Raw genomic sequence first — 20,588 nt, 5'->3', positions numbered from 1 at the left:
ACACACACACACACACACACACACACACACACAGGCCAGAGTGTTTACCGCTTATCACCACATGATAAATATATCATGAGAACATCCTTCAATAATTGACACATTGCAAGGGCTCGGAATACCGCTGCCAGTGGTTGGCATCCGTGTGTGAGTGTTCAATCATTCTGTGGCCTCGCCGGAGGGGGCGGCCGGGCCGAGGGTCACGTTGTTTTTCCCGGGGAGGTTCTGACATATTGTATTTTGTGAATGCCCGAGTCAGGGTGGTGGCATGTTTGCAGATCAAAACGGACTCCCAGCAGCACCGAAGAATGACTGGCAGTGGAAAGATCGCTGCTTTCTGGTTAATGATGCCCACCAGTGCAGCTGGAGAATCTTTTGTACAACCACACGTGGTAAAGTTTGATGGAGCTGGACCAGAGCGGACAGGTAAAATATCCGCAACGCATTAGCTCTGTTACAAAACCAAGTGTTTAGCTGCCTTGCCATTTACAGCCAACATAGGCTGCTCCCTATTAAGTTAACATCTTAACTTTGATCCCTACAAACATTGTTTTGAATCTCAGAATGTTCCTAGAACGGAGATGCCAACGTTCTATTTTGGTTAGCCAACAAAGCTTTTTAACGGAAATAGAATGTTCCGCTAACATCGTCCTAACGTTCTTCTAATGTTCTCCAAACCTGGTTTTATCTGTGTTTTTTCAACAAGGTTTATATCGATACCTTATTAAATGAAATGCAGTTATAATCAACCTTCTTCTTGCCTCGTCCACCATCTTGGATATTTTTAATTTGTTGCAATCGTACCTTCTGAAACTGTCTTCGTGTCAGGAGTGCATCACTGATTACTTTAAATGCTGTTTACTCCGGCAGCTCGCTTGGTTTTGGAACAGCTCTATAGAGTTAATGAGAATTTTATGTTGGTGAATCTGAGTTCCTTGTAAATTGAGATCAACTTCACTCCTCATTAACAGGATATTTTTAACCCGGCGATCTGTGCAATGCCTGACCTAGACCAAGGCTAAGTTTGTTGTTGACTGAAGTCAGTGTGCCACGAGCAGGGGTGGACTATTTCTTTGCCAAATTCTGAGGGTTTCTTAGCCAAAGGCAATGACCATCCTTTTGCCCTGGGTAAAGATATGAGCATTACAGTGAGCGAGTCAGTGCACTGCTGACAGCTTCTACTGAGTGTATCTTTTTGGCATTGCTGGCTGGGAGGCATTTTCTGTAATCTGGAGAATTTAGAAATCAAACTGTGTCCAAAGCTGTACCTGTATCTTTAACATCACTGTATATCATTAGAGTGGTGGTGGTGTAGTGGTCTAAGCACATAACTGGTAATCAGATAATCAGAAGGATGCTGGTTCGAGCCCCCACAGTCTTTCGGACATTTACTACTTTTTCCTACTTGTTCTATGGCAATACCATGTTTCTGGGAAAGTACCCAGAGTAAAGTACCATACTTTTTGGGACATTTACCATGGATTTACCAAGTTCTATGGACATGTTCCATAGTAGAACCATACCTTTTTACAAAATGTACCATGATAATACTATGTTGTTTTTACATTGGAGCGGTGGTGGCATAGTGGGCTAAGGCACATAACTGGTAATCAGAAGGTTGCTGGTTGGATCCCCACACCCACCACCATTGTGTCCTTGAGCAAGGCACTTCACTCAAGGTTGCTCTGGGGGGATTGTCCCTGTAATAAGTGCTCTGTAATTCGCTTTGGATAAGCACCTGCCAAATGCATAAATGTAAATGAACTTTTTGAGGCATGTAGAATGGAAATTCCATGGTATTATCTGAAGGCCTCGGAGTCATTTACATTTACATTTACATTTACATTTACATTTATGCATTTGGCAGACGCTTTTATCCAAAGCGACTTACAGTGCACTTATTACAGGGACAATCCCCCCGGAGCAACCTGGAGTTAAGTGCCTTGCTCAAGGACACAATGGTGGTGGCTGTGAGGTTAGAACCTGTGACCTTCGGAGTCCCATGTAAAAAACATGGTGTATGATTATGGTTAGCATTCGATACATTTTCATTGAATTTATGCATTTGGCAGACGCTTTTATCCAAAGTGACTTACAAGGCACTTATTACAGGAACAATTCCTCCAGAGCAACCTAGAGTTAAATGGTGGCTGTGGGGGTCAAACCAGAAACCTTCTGCTTACCAGTTCTGTGCTTTAATCCACTTTGCCACCACCATTCCACAATAGTGTAGTTATATATATATATATATATATATATATATATATATATATATAGACACCAATCAGCCACAAACATTAAAACCACTTGCCTAATATTGTGTAGGTCCCCCTCATGCCGCCAAAACAGGCCATCCCGCATCTCAGAACAGCATTCAGAGATGATATTCTTCTCAACACAATTGTACAGAGTGGTTATCTGAGTTACGGTAGACTTTGTCAGTTCAAACCAGTCTTACCATTCTCTGTTGACCTCTCTCATCAACGTCCCTCATTTCCGTCCACAGAACTGCAACTCACTGGATGTTTTTTGTTTTTGGCACCATTTGGAGTAAATTCTAGAGACTGTTGTGTTTGAAAATCCCTGAAATACCCAAACCAGCCTGTCTGACACCAACAATCATGCCACAGTCCAAATCACTGAGATCACATTTTTCCCCATTCTGATGGTTGATGTGAACATTCACTGAAGCTCCTGACCCTTATCTGCATGATTTTATGCACTACACTGCTGCCACATGATTGGCTGGTTGGATAATTGCACGGATGGTTGTTGGTGCCAGATGGGCTGGTTTGAGAATGCTGTTCTGAGATGCGGGATGGCCTGTTTTGGCGGCACAAGGCGGACCTACACAATATTAGGCAGGTGGTTTTAATGTTGTGGCTGATCGGTGTATGTATTTAGTTTTAAATAGTTAAATATGATAACATTTTAGCAGCTTACATCACAAACCAAAGGCATTAAATGTTTATTTAGGGTTCTTTTTGAGTTACATCCCAAGTAAACAAAAGCAGAAACTGGTGTGCTTGTGTGCTGCACAACTTCTCATCTCAGCGGTTATTCCAACCACAATTCTCATTTGAGTTGAACATTGAGAAAAAACCCAGGCAGCTCTGCAGTACCACAAAGAAAACAACCCTTGAAAAGGCTCTGGGTGTCGCCTGTCGCCGTGACATAATCTTAAGGGGTGTCTGAAAAAACCTCAGACACGTTGAAGCATCTTAAAACTTCAGAGCTAAACAGAACATGTCTAATGTCCAATCACGAACATCCAAACCAATATGATGAGCCTAAGATTCTGCACAGTCTGAAATAAGGTAATAATATTTCATATTAAAGTTTATTGGACCAACTATTTCCAAAAAGGCTGTTGTGAATTTTAAATAGCGGCCTCTCTCTGTCTATTAAAACATTCAGTGTGTGGCTTTATGTGGTATTGTGATGTACATCTGGGCACCACATTGGCTTCCACGGTGACTGTCTGGCTTTGGCACTCATCGTAAGCCCATTACAACCCCAGTCTGCCAGCCTCCAGGAGCCCGAGCGGTGGGCTTCAGGCCAGACCACTCGACTAACCCACTCACACTCTCTTCAACAAACAGCAGCCAACAAACCAGAGATGTAGAGTTACTGACCTAATGTTCATTGAAACAAAGGGCCAAGGCCAAGCATTCGCTGGGAAATGTCGTCTGTCGAGACGAACATGTTGATGTGCATGAAACGGGAGTTTGAAGCTTCTTGGCTTGAGTTTCCCTACTGCGATCCAGTGAATGTCTGCGAGTGCCAAACATCCAGGTACATCGACTGGGTGACCGTATATTTTAAATGGGCCATAATAAACAAGCAATCCAAAGGCTCCACTGTTCACCTATTTAAAAATAATTATTATAATAAATTCCAATGCATGTTTTGTACACTGGCAGTCAAAAGAGTTTTTTTTTTTACATGCAGCATGATGTACATGCAACATACTGTACTGTAGGTTAAATATTAATTTTGTTTATATACTGTTTAGATAACATTGCATCAAAGCTATGAGCATGACTGCTGTGTGCATTTACAATACCCCTTATTGATCCGTAACTAGTAGCTCTTAAGAAACATGTAAAAATAATTGACCAGAAAAGTGTGTCACATACGTGGACAGCGGGACTAAGTTAATAGTCGATACCAAGCAATAAAATGTCTTTTTTTTCCTGGAGTGTTGGTTATTCATACATTCAGAAGTTAGCATAAATAATTCTGATTAAAAGTAATGACCAGCATCATTCAATCACTGCCAACCATGTTAAAATCAGATTATATATTATAAATGTGAATCTAAGTACTGATTGCCATTGTACTGTGTCTGCCAAACATGGCTGCATAGGAAAGATATAGGATGCTCCCTTGCTCCCTATGTAGTGAATGACTTAACCTCCAGTGTGCTGTCTGTCTGCACTGGTCTCAGAACAGTTATAGGAGAGCTCTAGGATGCTCCCTTGCTCCCTATGTAGTGAATGACTTAACCTCCAGAGTGCTGTCTGTCTGCACTGGTCTCAGAACAGTTATAGGAGAGCTATAGGATGCTCCCTCGTTCCCTATTTAGTGAACGACTTAACCTCCAGTGTGCTGTCTGTCTGCAATGGTCTCAGAACAGTTATAGGAGAGCTATAGGATGCTCCCTTGCTCCCTATGTAGTGAATGACTTAACCTCCAGAGTGCTGTCTGTCTGCACTGGTCTCAGAACAGTTATAGGAGAGCTATAGGATGCTCCCTTGCTCCCTATGTAGTGAATGACTTAACCTCCAGAGTGCTGTCTGTCTGCACTGGTCTCAGAACAGTTATAGGAGAGCTATAGGATGCTCCCTCGTTCCCTATTTAGTGAACGACTTAACCTCCAGTGTGCTGTCTGTCTGCAATGGTCTCAGAACAGTTATAGGAGAGCTATAGGATGCTCCCTTGCTCCCTATGTAGTGAATGACTTAACCTCCAGAGTGCTGTCTGTCTGCACTGGTCTCAGAACAGTTATAGGAGAGCTATAGGATGCTCCCTTGCTCCCTATGTAGTGAATGACTTAACCTCCAGAGTGCTGTCTGTCTGCACTGGTCTCAGAACAGTTATAGGAGAGCTATAGGATGCTCCCTTGCTCCCTATTTAGTGCACGACTTAACCTCCAGTGTGCTGTCTGTCTGCATTGGTCTCAGAACAGTTATAGGAGAGCTATAGGATGCTCCCTCGCTCCCTATTTAGTGAACGACTTAACCTCCAGTGTGCTGTCTGTCTGCACTGGTCTCAGAACAGTTATAGGAGAGCTATAGGATGCTCCCTTGCTCCCTATGTAGTGAATGACTTAACCTCCAGAGTGCTGTCTGTCTGCACTGGTCTCAGAACAGTTATAGGAGAGCTATAGGATGCTCCCTTGCTCCCTATAAAGTGAATGACTTAACCTCCAGAGTGCTGTCTGTCTACACTGGTCTCTGAACAGTTCGAAACGCACCTTACTTTCATCCTAACTCCATATAAAGTCTCTGAAAGACACGTTCTCCAGATTTTAGTGGAACCCATTGATTCTCAATGTGATAATATCTCAGTGGATATATATACACAGTATTAAGCCTACAGTCCATGTGCATGGCCATTGTGTTTAACAGTGTGCCGTTTCGCGATAAATCTATGATTTTTTAAAAATGTCATATCAGATGAAACTAGAGAGTCTAATCTTTTGACTCAAACTGGTTTTTATGACCAGATGTTGTTTTGCTGCTGTTTCACCCAAGTACTAACTCAAATACGATTGGCACCGTGTTGTTTAGTCACATGACTCCGTGCCTCGAAAGTTTTACCCTTTAATGACACCCTAGAGCAGTGGTGTCAAACTCGGTTCCTGGAGGGCCACAGTCCAGCAGAGTTTAGCTCCAACCCTAATTAAACACACCTGAAGTGGCTAATCAAGGTCTTTAGGAGTGCTTGAAGATTACAAGGAGGCATTTTGGAGCAGGGCTGGAACTAAACTCTGCAGGACTGTGGCCTTCCAGGAAATGTAAGCGCAGCGTAGTTCTAGCGGAGTAGATCGTTGCAGCATTAGCAGGGGTAACTCCTAGCCAATCACATGTAAGCCGTTGCTTTATAAGTCTGCTCACAATCTATCACATTGCTGTTTCAGTGTGCTAACGCGTCAACCTCCACCACCCCACCACCACCTGTTGAGTCCCATCCTCCTATCTCCGGCAGGATATGACGGTTCCAAGTGCAACTTCTTCAGACCGCCAGATGGGGCCTACGCCAAAGAGAGACACTTTTCTGTTTTATATTCATCAAATCGGAACAATCACATAGAAGTAGGATGAATTTGTCTTAATTTGAGATTATTGAGAATTATTGAAAATTACAAAAAAGACATGCTTATTATTTAATACAATGGTACATTTATGTGTAAATCTGCCACTTGGGTTTGTGATGTGAAATATATATATAGTGTTTGAACTGATCAAACTGGCATAATCTTAATCTGTTCATTTCCATTCCATATATTTTATGTGGTGCATTGCTGTTTCCATGGTTATGTAGAATGTTTTGAAACTGGTGAAATAATGAGGACAACCCAAAAAAAAAAATAGTGATTAATTTTTAATATTTTTTACAGAACTGAAGATTTACATCAAAGGGGGATACTGCAGGGGTGGACTCAAAATTTCTCAATAATCTGTCAAAACTGTACAGCATTTTCAACAAGCAGCCTCTGGTTACCATGGAAACATTTACCCTGTCTCCAACACTGTCACATCTTAATGGTTGAAAAAAAACAAAAATAAAACATCACTTAACTGGATGAAGAAAATAATAGTTTCATTCCTTACAGTATATCAGTGTATGTTTGAGATAAGATCCATTTCATGACGGTTTTCCGATCAAGGGTTTGCTTTTTACAAACTAGAGCAAGTCTGTCCGCAGGCGCTTTCTCTCCCAGTGCATTTTGTCGTCTTGAAACATGTTTCATGTGCACTGCTATCATATCCAGTGGTTTCTGAGTGAGGTAATATGTTGGAATGAGAGTATATGGACTTTTAAGAAAGATCAGCACTTCATGTATGAGTTCATCTTAGCAGAATTACTCAACAGTTTCATCCAACAAATTAAAATACACTTTATTTTTTCGATGTCATTCGTAAAGCAATGCTAAAGGGTCTTCAGTGACTACACTGCAGGATAAGGCACGTGACAGTCAGGCTTAGTTATGCTGTTTACACTCGTCATCTTGTATAATTATTCACATTATAATCCAGTGTCCTCACACTGACCCCTGTGCATGAACATAAATAAGAGGTTGACAAACCGATGTATTCCCATAAGTTTCGAGCTCAGTCTCTCTCTGTAGATGTGGCTGAGGGAAACCAAGTCTCCTCAGTCATTCCAAATACTCTGAATGAAAGATATCAACAGATCCTTCGGTGAGATTTGAATATGCCCCAAGATGCAACACTCTTAAGTGGCTCAAGACCAAACGAAGAGTTGTTTTCCCCATTAATAGTCCCAGTAAAGTCTTTTGAGTCGGATTGGCCACAATTGTAAAGTTCCTGGCCTGTACAAAAGATGCCCAGGTAGATCGGTGTGGATAGTGGACAGAGGTTTGACAGTAATTTGTTAATGAATAATTGATTGTGTCATAACTACATGGAAGAATGGGACTTTGCTTTACAAGCAAGATGAACTTGTGACCGTTCTAAAGTGATGATGCAATGAACATGAATTTGATCTAAGTTGATGCAAATTAGGAGCCTATGAGGGCCACATCCATGACTGCACTTCAATAGAAGCAGACGGAATTGACATGTCAATGTTCTTGTGTTCAATCTGAGCATCAGAAGAGGCTGGTTAAGGTGCTCTGTGAGGGACTCCGGCATTCGTGAATGTCCAGGCTGCCTGGCGCAGGGGTCATTACGGAGGTGACGGTGGGCATGGTGGGGTTCGTCAGGTCCGTCAGAGTTGTTGGGGTGCTGGAGGGGCTCATTGAGGTGTTGGAAATCTCTGATGCAGGTCCAGAAGGCGTTCCTCCAGGTAGGTTCGACCCATCGGAGGCCTTGTCCACACCTGTGTTCTCCTGACGTAAGAGGTTCCGTCTGAACTTGGCCCGAGCATTCTGGAACCAGACCTGTATACGATATAAAAGAGCAGCGACCATTGAGACGTGTGAAAATGATTCGAATCATAGGGGATAAACAGTAGTCACATCAAAATGAAAAATAAACATTTAATTTTAATCATACATAGACTTGATGCAGTATAGAAGCCTTTGGACTCCACTCTTGTTAACCAAAACACCTCTGTGAGACTCGCGGAGCTGCCGCTATTCTTAAAGAGACGGTACTGGTTTAGCATTTGTTCTACATATCAATGTTAATACTGATAAATAGTAAAAATATGCGTGTAAATATGTATATATATATATATATATATATATATATATATATATGCATATGTCTGCAATTCAAGATGCAACTTTATTGATACATGGATCATTTCAAAAATCTAAAATGTGACCAAAATGATGAAAACGAACAACTTAGTCCAAACCCATCTCATGAAAAGTCGTACATAATTTACGAGTTGGCTATTTCTTATGGTCTCGCACGATGTTGTTCGCATAAACTCGTACGACTTCATCACGTGTAAAATTCCGGATCTCTAATGCGGAAGCGCGAGTTCTGCGCACGAGGCGTTAAGGATACACATATTAATATTATGCCCTTACCCAAATACCTTATCTAACCTTAACCGATCAATAGAGAGTGTAAACATGATGTGAAGCTGTTGTGTGTGACAGAAGCAAGTAATTGTCACGTATTAGATGGAAACGATGTCTAGTGACGTCACTGGCTGTAGTGAAAGTCGTAGGAATTACAGTCGCACGATATCATACGAATTAGCCAAATTTTGACAAGTCTTACGAATCCTGACGATTTCGCCGTGAGAGTGTGTTGACCTGGTCTCATAGTCAAAACGTGACTCTATATACGTTTTTGCTGAATTATTCGTGTTTAGTATAATTCCCTGCAGTTTTCAGGTGATATGAACACTAGAGGTGCTACAACAACTGTGTGTTTTCTCCACTTACACTCAAATCATGACAATAATAGCGGATTATGACTTTATAAACACTTAGACCCTGCTATGTTATGATATCGACATTCTTTTACTCTAACGCATCTTTTGAAAAATTATACATTTTAATGCTTGTATTACAGACACACCTACATATATATATACACTTATTCCAATATGATTCGCTTGTGCGGTAGAGCGTTGGACTTTGGACTCGGAGGACTGCGGTTTCGAAACCAGACCAGAACTGATGGTGACCGTGACACGACACATAGAAGCGATACGAAATTACATGGTTCAAAAAAATTTCTTTTCATTTTGCGTTTGCATATTCAAACACTAGCGGTTAAGGTTAGTTGTTGATTAAAGGTAGGGATGTCTGTTTGTTAAACTCTCATTTCTCTTTTTGGACACTTGGTTAAGTTTTAGGTTAGGGAGGAAAATTCACCTTAAAAACCTCTTCTGATTACAACCTCATTTTGCTCGGTTTTGGCGCCCCCTACTGGACATTTCACTTGGAAAGTGCAGCCAAACGTGTTATGCAATGCTCATGTAAATTTCACGAGACCGGGCTGAAAACTAATGATCAAATAAAAATGTTAAAATGTATATTTTCTTAGTTAGTAGGTCGCCTGTATAATTAACAGCATTAGCTAAGAGAGATAACGAGTGCGTTTACATGCAAGTACTTGCACCAATTATGCTTAATAAGGCGATAAAGTGTGTGGTCATGTAAACGCAATAAACGCCGTTCTTTTATCGGTGTACGGTCATAAATGGCATAAGAATAAACCGGACGACACAGGAAGATTTTTGCCCACTTCGCCAGTTTCGCATGGCGTGTAAACACCTTCACAGGTGTTCTTACCGGCTTATCCAATGTGCGCAAGAGTTGAGTGCATGCCTCTTGGCGGTTTGACGTAAAAAGCAGAGAATAACTCATGTAAACACCGTTTTCTTGCTTTATCAGGTTTTTTTAAATAAGCTGATTTTTGGGAGTAATCAGCATATTGGTGTGCATGTAAACATGCTCAATGACTTTCACATGTAGCCATTATAACTCAAATATAACCTCAAGTCGAATCTAGAGCTTGTGAAGCATTACCCAGCTCTCGTCAGAATAATTACACCTCATTCTCGTCGCAAGCCAAAACCCCTATTTGGAAGGAAATGTCTAACCTGTAGTACTCGCTTGGTGAGACCAGTTTTCTGGGCCAACTGTTTCAGATCCTTGGCGTCAGGATTGTGGTTGATGGCAAAATACGACTTCATGGTCCTCAACTGATGGTGTTTAAAAGACGTTCTCATGCGCTTTGTCTTCTGGCTGGAACTGTACTGAGAGTCTCTGTCCATCGGATCGCCATCATTTTCATTGCAACTCAAAGCTGTTTAAATCAAACACACAGTAGGACTAAAGATTAGCTCATGTTGCGTAAACCAAAATGAAGAGGGCTCAGGTTCATTACAGTCTACAATAGCAAAGAACCCATTTATGTTATTGCCAAGTTGTTAAAATATGTAGCAGCCCTTTTAAACAGCTTAATTAGAGTGTTAAAACTGCATAAAAATAAAGGTTTCTGTAATATAATTCGGCTGTACTAATGCATCCGATAATATAACAGGGTGACAATGATGAGGAGATTTTGTCGTTGTTTCATTAATGGCATCACACCAATGTTTGTTGTTGAATTTGAACTGAATAACAGAGGAACCGCTGCACCACAATGTTGCTGTGTTTGCAAGTTACTGCATATATAATATTCTGCATTATGCTGAAGCCTTAGATCATTTTTTTAAAGGTAGTTATTCTTATATAACACAATAGACAATGTGCAATGGTAGAATACTGTATATATATGTGTTTTAAGATTTTTAATGCATTGCAACATGCCAATTTGGAAAAAAAAAAATTCACTTTTATGTCATTTTGTTTGTCTGTTGTGATGCACAGTGCCTTTATAGAGCTAAAAATAATCAATAAAATCTGCATTAAAACCGCCCCGGCACTGGAACATTTACCAGTTTTGATTGCGACCCCATCCCCCAGATACGGCCATCCATTCCTTTCTGTTTTTATGATGAATTGTGTTGGATTTAATTGTGAAATAGCCCACACTATCTGTCCTTGGACACGAGCGTTTAGGAGATAGGCCTGTCTGAATGTGTCAGAAATGTTTTTCCGCCAGTTCCAAATTCTTGGCAGAAGTTTATGTGTTGCTAGATGCGTGACAGTTCCGAATTATGTTTTCTCTGACAACTACAAATATTAGTCATTGGAAATCGTCTGATCAACACTTCAGATAATTAACCTTGAACGCTTACAACACTACACATGGCAAACAAATGCTTCGGCCTGATATAAATATGGCCATTGAGAAATACTGTCACCTCAACCGCAATGATAGATGGCAAGATTATTGATGTGCACGTGTAATTTGCAATATTGCATGGATATTACAGCATGTCTTAACTGTTCTTAATGTTTTAGTGCTTGTTTATTTTGTCCTTTTCTTCATGCTGTTGTTTAAAGTGTGATCAGATGGGGGCAGCAATGATCTGACTTTGTCTTAGTTTCAGAGTGACCAAAGTTCACTCACTCTTATTAGCCAATGTGTCTCGAAAATGGCTGTAAAGAGTTCAACTGGTTTCATAAAGTTCAATTTGCATTTTAAGTCCATATACTGTTGACTAGGTTTTTTTAGAAGCTGGTTAATGCACCAAACAGCTCACAGTATAATGGCATGGCATTGACACAGATTCCAGTGAAATTATTGCTTGGAAATGGCCGAGTAAAACCTATGGTTAACATTTGTCGAATAATTATAGCCTCAAACAATAAAATGCATTGGCAGTATTAAGCACACAGTTATAATCTTGTAAACGATGTTTGGATTTCAACCAAGGACATTTGGCATCCTGAGATAAATAAAGATCGACATTTAATAACGAAATATATATAGATTTTTTTTTATTATTATTATTATTTTTTATCTTAACATCTAGAAGATTTTTTTAATCTCGGTTTGATTTGAGGGAAACAAAAGATTAGCTAGAAAGTGATGAATATTCGTTAATAAAATGCAAGTTGACTATATTAATTATGTGATTAAAATGTTATCGGCCGGTAATATGGGTCAAATCGTAAAAAATACAAATATTTTAAAAAAAGTTCGATTTGCATGATTTTTTTTTTTGCTTTATTTGGGCCTGTGTGTAATTATTATTAATTAATTAATTTATGTATTTATTTTTTACCATTTACTCAAAAATAGGGTGAATTGTCTGGAAAAGTTGAATGCTCTCTCTCCCACTTTTTTATTTTTTTTAAATTCTCGTTCTTTCTCTCTTTCACTTCCATTTAATCTTCTGGAGGTCTCGACTAGCATCTAAGCCATTTTCTACTTGTCAGTCTCTGTAGTCGTCATCATTCCTCTGTTTAGTCTTCAAGCAGGGGGCTAAATGCCCCGCTGAGGGGCCCGAAATGCCCGAGCGAACAAGTCACGTTGTTCCAAATTGTTCAGCACAAGCTCGAGTGTTTAAGCAGACTTCTGTGATGTGTGTTATTTCTCTGAAAAAGTGGTTCATTGAACATTTTGTCAATGGTCGCTTTATACTCATGTGTTGTATTATTTTGTTGCAAAAAAAATATCGAATCTAAAACTTAATGTCACCTCAGAAATATTTAATCTTTTGGGATAAACACCCTTTAAATGTTCTAGATCCAGGTGGGTAAACGTTTAAAGCGTAGTCCTTTTTTAAACGCCACGTTTTGGTCATTTCTAAGGACAACATTGTATTAAATGGTCAAATAGGCACGTTTGCATATTTTAAAGTTGCCTTTTTAACATTAAAAGTCTGGCCTGGAACGAATGAGAATGGGGGGGAAACAATAATAAAATAATTCACGCTGTTGTTCAATAATTTTAAATCTTTTCTTTTTTTTCAATTTCAACTACAATTAAAAAAGCAATACAATTTTCAGTAACAGCCATTAACCAACTGTATTGTCCAAAATAGTGGTAATACTATTTAAACGAATCTGAACTTTGTTTAAAATTAAATTGTTTCATTTTTAATTTTTGCTCATCAAAAGCCCGTTCACATCGATTTCGTTGAATTAAAGGCAATAAACAATTCCCAGAACAACATTCCTAAATCGCTCTAAACGAAAAGTTGTGAGGGTCGACTTATGTATTTATTTTACTCAAATATCAGGCATTTCAGAGAACAAATAAAACTGCATTAATAATAACAATAATATTAATAATATGCTACTTATACAAGAATAAAAATACAGAACATGACCCCCAAAAAAACAAAGTAATAAATCTAATGTGTGATGATGGCTTTACCTGCATTGTATGCTGCTAAGTCCGCTCCGGGCCCCGGGCTCTTCCTCTTTCGAGGCCGGCCCTTCTGCACTGTGTTCACGCCGTTATAATAAGACAGTCCTAGAGGGCCCGTGGTGCCCAGTCCTTTATTAGGCGCTACATCCGTGTGATTGAAATGCGCGGGGAAGTCTCCCTGGATGAGCGTTTCAAAGTGTAGCCTGCAGTACACAAGACTGTCTTTCATGCCGAAGTGGTCCCCAGTCGTCAGCATTTTGTTGCAAGTCGTGCAGGTGAAACAGTTCAAGTGGTACACCAAATCCCTGGCCCTCATGACCATTTCCGAGGCCGAGATCCCGAGGTGGCACCGGGCACATCTTTGCACCGAAAACCTTCTGCGGAAGAATAGAGCAGCTGTGACCTTTCAGCACTTCAACCAGAGAGCTGGCGCACCACTCACGAGCCTGACATTAAATGTGCTGGTTCAAAATAATATCGAAGATTGTTCGGAAATAAGCACTTTAATCATCTGCAAGCGCTTCGTTTTATTTATCTGGCCCTATGTAGACATCCCGAGTAAAATAATGCATTAAACAGCAGGGTACGTGCACAAATAGAGTTAACTCGTGCAGGGGATCCCAGCCTCGCCAACAGGCCAAATCACGTCTCGAATGATTACCAAAAAGTTAACTATTCAGAGTGATGCCTGCTATGGCCTAATTTGATCGTAGAAATGGGTAAAGCCTTCCCTTATACGATGACCTTTTATATTATTAAATTGTAGGCAATAGTAATGGTGAAATCGATGCACACTCAGCGAAATATAACCCAAATATCAAACAATAAGGCAGTTTTCTACAGATTGTGCTTCTGTATTATTTCCAGCAAAAACAACTTCGTTAGGAAAGAGACAGTAGATGTAACTCTTGATTATTACATGACTGTGTAATCTGATTATTACATTATATAATGACGCGCAAAACCAATTCGCACCGCAAAATACCGCAAATACGCATTTTTCTAGTTGTTGATCTTTCTTTCATTATTAAATGTATTTTTATTTATTTATATGAATATCAGATTGTTTAATAGCGACCAAAATTATTGCACACAGCAAACTATATTTAAAAAATAATAATTATAATAATGAATTATTATTTTCACCATCATAGGACACCGTTCTGCTAAGATCTTGGATAGGAGTTTTCTCACCTGTAATAGTCCTCTTTACAGTAGATGCTTCCGTCTTTGCTGAAGCAGGTGAGCTCAGACTCCAGGTTGAGTTTACACTCGCAGCACTTCAGACAGCGCATGTGCCACTGCTTATCCACGGCGAGCAGGTAATACCGATCGGAGATCTTCCCTCCGCAGCCCGCACACAGAGCCACCCGGTCCCCGCTGATGGACGGCATGTTCTGCAGACACACACACAACCAACCCATTAAATGAGACCCATTAAAGACTCAAACTCCAATGGTTTGACACAAACACCGTGTTTATCCACCATTCCCTACTGTTATACAAATACATGGGAATTCCATAAATAACCAATGCAAACGTGTTGGCTATAATGTCTGTGCACAGACGAGAATAACGCACTATTGTTATTCTATTATACAAAAACAAGTAAATATTACTATAAGTGCCCACCTCTACTCGGAACGGGTGGGGCGTGACCTCTAATTGAGAAAACAAACACAGGAGTGTGTTCAGTGTGGACCAGAAAATATATGTTTTACTGTGTTTAGGATGCTCTATGAAAATTGAACTATTTTATACATGCATGCAATACATTATTATAACTGTACAGCTATTTGGTTATATACTTCCCACTTAAAGTGTGACGTATATAACCAATTAAATCAGAGATCATACTCGTTTGAACGCGCGAGACGCACGATGCATATTGAGAGAGACATAAGCGACAATATTAGCGACAAAAACGAGAACTAGGATGAACGCCGTAGTTCTTTATTAGCTATTTTAGATTGGCAATTGTCAACATTTTGGGATGCATTCTTTACATTAAAAGTAATCCGTTTTAAGCATCATAAGTGCAATGTTATGCGCTTTTGTCAATAGAGAGATATTTGTATTTATTAACAGACATTAAGGCCTAAAACAAGGTGAACATTGTTTATTTCGCACGCATTGCCTTCTAATTATTTCTATTTTAAGCCATGCATTATTCTCGTTTTTAAAGCACAAATTAGCCTATGAATGAACACAATTTTGATATTTAAATGTAATAAGTGTAATGGCTGAATTCCCCGTCAGTTCAAATGTAACGGTATTGAATAAGCAGCAGAAAATGACCAAATGTAACATTTACTGGAACTTGTGTCATGTTATTAGCATGCAAAAATCTACATCATAATAGAATAAAAAATATCTAATAATTAGAATTCACTTTGTGCATTGTCAGTGATTGTGCTGAATAGTTTTAATAGTCGTTCGGCCACTAATGCATCAATTATTCACCTTTTAAATGTGGGCAATATATATATATATATATATATATATATATATATATATATATATATATATATATATATATATATATAGCCTATATATGTATATGTGTCGTTCAAAAATAGGATAAACTTAAAATGAGTACATGCGCATTTGCAAAACACTGTGTATTTCGATTTCTGGGACTATTCAGAGTCCACCCATGACAAAAGATCACACCAAAACGCATTGAGGGACAGGCCTGAACATTTTGGCTTCGCAGAAGTTTGAGGTTTGTTGAAATGAACAAGATCGGAATCACATCTTTAAGCCTCTACATAGGCTATCACTGTTTGAATAACGGTTCAGTTAACATGGGCTGTTGGGATTGGCACGCAAGCGCCCGGAGCGAGTGGCATTGCTTTCTCCTACCGTCTCTGTTTCCCCCATATCTATGGCCGAGCTGATAGTCGCCGAATCGCTCTTTCCTCTCCGCTCCATTTCTTCCATAACACCATGCATCTCGCCTCCAGGCAGACCGTGGAAAAGCATCGTTGCCGCAGATGAGAGCGAATAGCACGTGTCAGATCTGCAACCCAAGATTTCCGTGAGACGCACTTCAAGCCCTGTGCAGTTCATATGACCTCGCTCTCTCATTAAAGATTTCCCGTTTGGAGAATCGGAGTCCTCTAGTCGTTATTCGTTTCTCAGAACTGTCAACTCCGTGTTCTGAAAGACTCTTTTGAAACGCATTAATTTCTCACGCACCCAGTACAGAACAGATAGATTGGCACAGCCTATGTGAGCATTCCCGAGCTTTGAGGACATACCAGCTCGACATGTGTGCCACAGGACCCTCCTATTTCTTCGTGAGTAACTTTCAGTTAGCACATTTTGCACATGCATGTGTCACTGTTAAATCTCAACAGTTTTCTGTCTTCTTGTGTCTTCAGAAATCAGTCTTGGAACATGACCGCGGCCAGTCTGAACACAAAATCCGGTGTTGCATCGCCGAAAAATCAAAACATATAGCTATATATAATCCCGAAACGCATGGGAAGAACCACCAGAATTACCATTCAGATTGTGCAAGTGGTTATATCTTCATACCAAAAATCTGTCCATCTTGGATACGGGAAAAGGCAAATGGCTAGCTTTGCTCTGTAAATACTATAGAGTACTTCTGTGAAATGAGCCTGTTGTTGTTGTTCGTCCCGCATGCAGCATGTAAGTCATTGAGCTGGAGGAGGAGTTGAGGACACTTTTGGTGTGTATAATCCAGTGAAGACAGTGAGGTAGAGGCTCATCCAGCCCTGCGCTCTTCCCTCTCCAAACGTGCGCAAACCCAACGCGCCTTTTCTACCGGGACTTTGACGTCACGCCGTTCCGTTCGTGATTATTGGCTGTTCGAACTCTTGATATACGCACAGTATCGAATTGTGGCTCGGATTTTCATGTCAAGCGGAGCGACATTGATGGCAACGGAAGACTTTCTAAAATGTGATTTTTTTTTTAAATTCTAAATCAAATATTTCTGCTGTTAATTGTTCATTTTGACGACTTTAAAATGGTTTTCTATAGTTAGAAATGCATTGAGACTAATTCACTTTCTTGAACCGTACTTTCTTGCGAGAGAAGTGAATCGGGAACCAGTGTCATTTGATTAATGTTATTTACATTGTAAACAGGTAATTAATCAGTTACACCTAAAATGTAAGTGGATAAATTCCAAATTTAAGTGGAAATGTCAGGTTTTGATTTTGTACTATTTATGCATACTTTTTTTCTATTGATGCATGCTAATTGCTCTTGACTTGACACATTTAGTAAGATAACTCTTGCATTTTGATGGCACTTAACTTTACATTTTTGTAAAAGAAATCGGCTATTTCCGTCACTTTATTCACCCTAGGAAAGTCTGACTAGTGACAAATGCATTTAATGGTCCACAACCTAAACTCAAGCTCCACTCTTCACCATAATGGTAACCCCAAAAACTCTAACATAAACTCTTCTAAATGGCAACATAACAAAACATTAAACACTAGTTTCCCCCTTTGCATTCATGTAGCAAATACACATAAAATAACACTTCATTTTTATTTTGTTTGGTTAACTCAAATTCGGAAGGGTAATTCTTGTTCCCTGCATGCTTTGCATGGGACTCGATTGGGAAAGTAAATGTTAAAATTAAGTTCTTTCAACTCAAAACAATAAATCAGTTCAGGTTACCTAGAAGGTGTCGGTTTCTCAAAAGAAAGAGAAGGCTCTAAATACTCATCAATATTAATTGATTTGAACTAATTCGAATAATTAAATGTTTCCTTACTCAATACAAATAATTACTTTGGGCATTTGGGGTGTGTAACCCTGCTTCTCGCCCCCTTTCAAATAGCATCGTTAGGCTACAACATACATAAACGTGTCCGAAAATGCAGAATATGAAATGTAGTTATGAATACTCACTTTTATGCACATGACCTCTTCTTGTATTGAAGTTTTTCACTTGCGTTTTTCTCCAAATCAACTTTACGTCGTTTTGAAGTCAGTCCATGAGGTGTGAAAGCATTATCATTTCCCATAAACAAGCTTCCGTTATTTTATTGCTTTTAAAATTTTTTTTAATAATTTCTTTCTGTACAAAAATCTCTATGAGTGTTTGTAAAGCAAAGCAAAACACTCACAATGAATATCTCGGATCATCCATTATTAATGGCCGCCCTCTTTTGTACCTCATATGGACTGCTGTGAGCCAAATCCCAAAAGGCCATATATATATATATATATATATATATATATATATATATATATATATATATATATATATATTAGTTTTACTTATGCAGGCCATCCAACATAATAGGTGATGATTCTGACAAGGCAAAGAGAGACACATCTCATATTTTAGTTTAGGATAGGCCTGTTAGACAGTGCGCTTAGAAATGTATTATTTTGCCCTGTTTAATCCGATTGTGTTTTCAACTGCTCATTTAAGTTTTTGGTTTGTTTTTATAAGAAGTCTCCATAAAGCACTCTTAATTGGCGCTCTGAATTTAATTGGCGAGACAGTATTAATTCGGGCCCAGGAGAGCAGCGGACCTCAGAGAAGATTAAAACAGCCAGTGGGAGACACATTCAGCCCCCACGTGACTTGTGTTATCTCCAAATGCGATCGATTGATTCATATATGATCAGTCGATTTATGCGCACTATATAGGGAGGGTTGACATAGCATGCTGCACTAAGAAGTACATTTTGTAGTGATTTTCATGAACATACAGTATGTTTGGGATTCATTTATTTTTCTGTATAAAATTGTTGTAAAGATTTAACGAATAAGCGCGTTATACGAGTCACAAATCTGCTCACTGATTGAAGATCTGCTTTCGGTTTCCCTTTTGCGTTGAAGCTCATTGGCGCACGAGTGCCCAGACATCAAGCAAAGGATGTAAGTGATGTAAAAAATAAATAAATACAAATTGTACAAAAGTTGTAAAATCTAGTATGTGGTGCAAACATAACGAAAAGGCTTAAAACAAGTGATTATGTTTACACTGTATTTAATTTAATATTGACTATGTAAAATGGCAAACATACTGGACAATCAGTCTTTAGGTTTTATGGAACATTATATATAATTCAGGGTCGATTTATGGATCAAAATCTTTAAAAATTGTATTCTTCAAAAAGCTTGTGCTGAAGCTCTATACAACAGGTTAGAATCAGAAACAGAATGAGCTTTATTGCCAACTTCATATGCTTCACACACACACACACACACACACACACACACACACACACACACACACACACACACACACACACACACACACACACACACACACACACTCACTCACTCACTCACTCACTCACACACACACACTCTCACACACACACACACACACTCACACAGACGCACACACACACGCACTCACACACACACACACACACTCACACACACGCACACAAACGCACGCACGCACTCACTCACTCACTCACTCACACACACACTCACGCACACACACTCACGCGCACACACACACTCACACACACACACTCACACACACTCACACAAACACTCACACTCACACAAACACTCACACACACACACACACACACACACAGACACACACACACACTCACTCACGCGCACACACACTCTCAGACACGCACTCACTCACACACACACACACACACACACACACACACACACACACACACACACTCACTCATGCACACACATACACACACACACACACACACTCACTCACACACACACACACACACACACACACACACTCACTCATGCACACACACACACACACACACACACACACACACACACACACACACACACACACACACACACACACACACACTCACACACACAAGGAATTTGTCATAGTGACAGAAGCTTCCTGTACAAAAAGAATGCAAAAAATACAAATAATAATTATGCATAAAGTATACAACATGTGCATACATTTGAAATATACACATAAATATATATATATATATATATATATATACGTAAACTATGAAATAATAATAGAAAAGGTACAACAGATTAATACATAGATATACAGTCATGTGCAAGATGATTTATAGTATTGTGCAGGTATGTCAAATAAATATAAATGGAGTATAAATATGAATGAATATCTGAATATGCGCATTAAGGACGGCATGAACTGAGACATGATCAGCATGTGTCTTATAAACAAAGAG

The 20,588-nt window shown here is 39.4% G+C and overlaps 1 protein-coding gene and 1 long non-coding RNA gene across 2 annotated transcripts; one reads left to right on the top strand and one right to left on the bottom strand.

Annotated features, from left to right (window-relative positions):
• Positions 1-269: 269 nt before the first annotated feature.
• On the top strand, positions 270-6,763 carry LOC127621130 (uncharacterized). The gene is made up of 3 exons (XR_007967831.1): positions 270-426; positions 6,146-6,320; positions 6,626-6,763. It is a non-coding gene; the product is annotated as an uncharacterized LOC127621130 (long non-coding RNA).
• Positions 6,764-7,838: 1,075 nt separating this feature from the next.
• LOC127621129 (LIM/homeobox protein Lhx2-like) lies at positions 7,839-17,057 on the bottom strand. Its single transcript, XM_052094595.1, has 5 exons — positions 16,293-17,057; positions 14,622-14,824; positions 13,434-13,804; positions 10,261-10,466; positions 7,839-8,131 (listed from the first exon to the last, which is right to left on the bottom strand). The coding sequence occupies exons 1-5, from the start codon at positions 16,515-16,517 to the stop codon at positions 7,841-7,843; spliced, it is 1,296 nt and encodes a 431-aa protein (XP_051950555.1). The 5' UTR covers positions 16,518-17,057; the 3' UTR covers positions 7,839-7,840.
• Positions 17,058-20,588: the final 3,531 nt, after the last annotated feature.

The sequence above is a fragment of the Xyrauchen texanus genome, chromosome 27 (genome assembly GCF_025860055.1).
Source record: "Xyrauchen texanus isolate HMW12.3.18 chromosome 27, RBS_HiC_50CHRs, whole genome shotgun sequence".
NCBI lineage: Eukaryota > Metazoa > Chordata > Actinopteri > Cypriniformes > Catostomidae > Xyrauchen > Xyrauchen texanus.
This window is presented reverse-complemented; position numbering and strand designations above follow the sequence as displayed.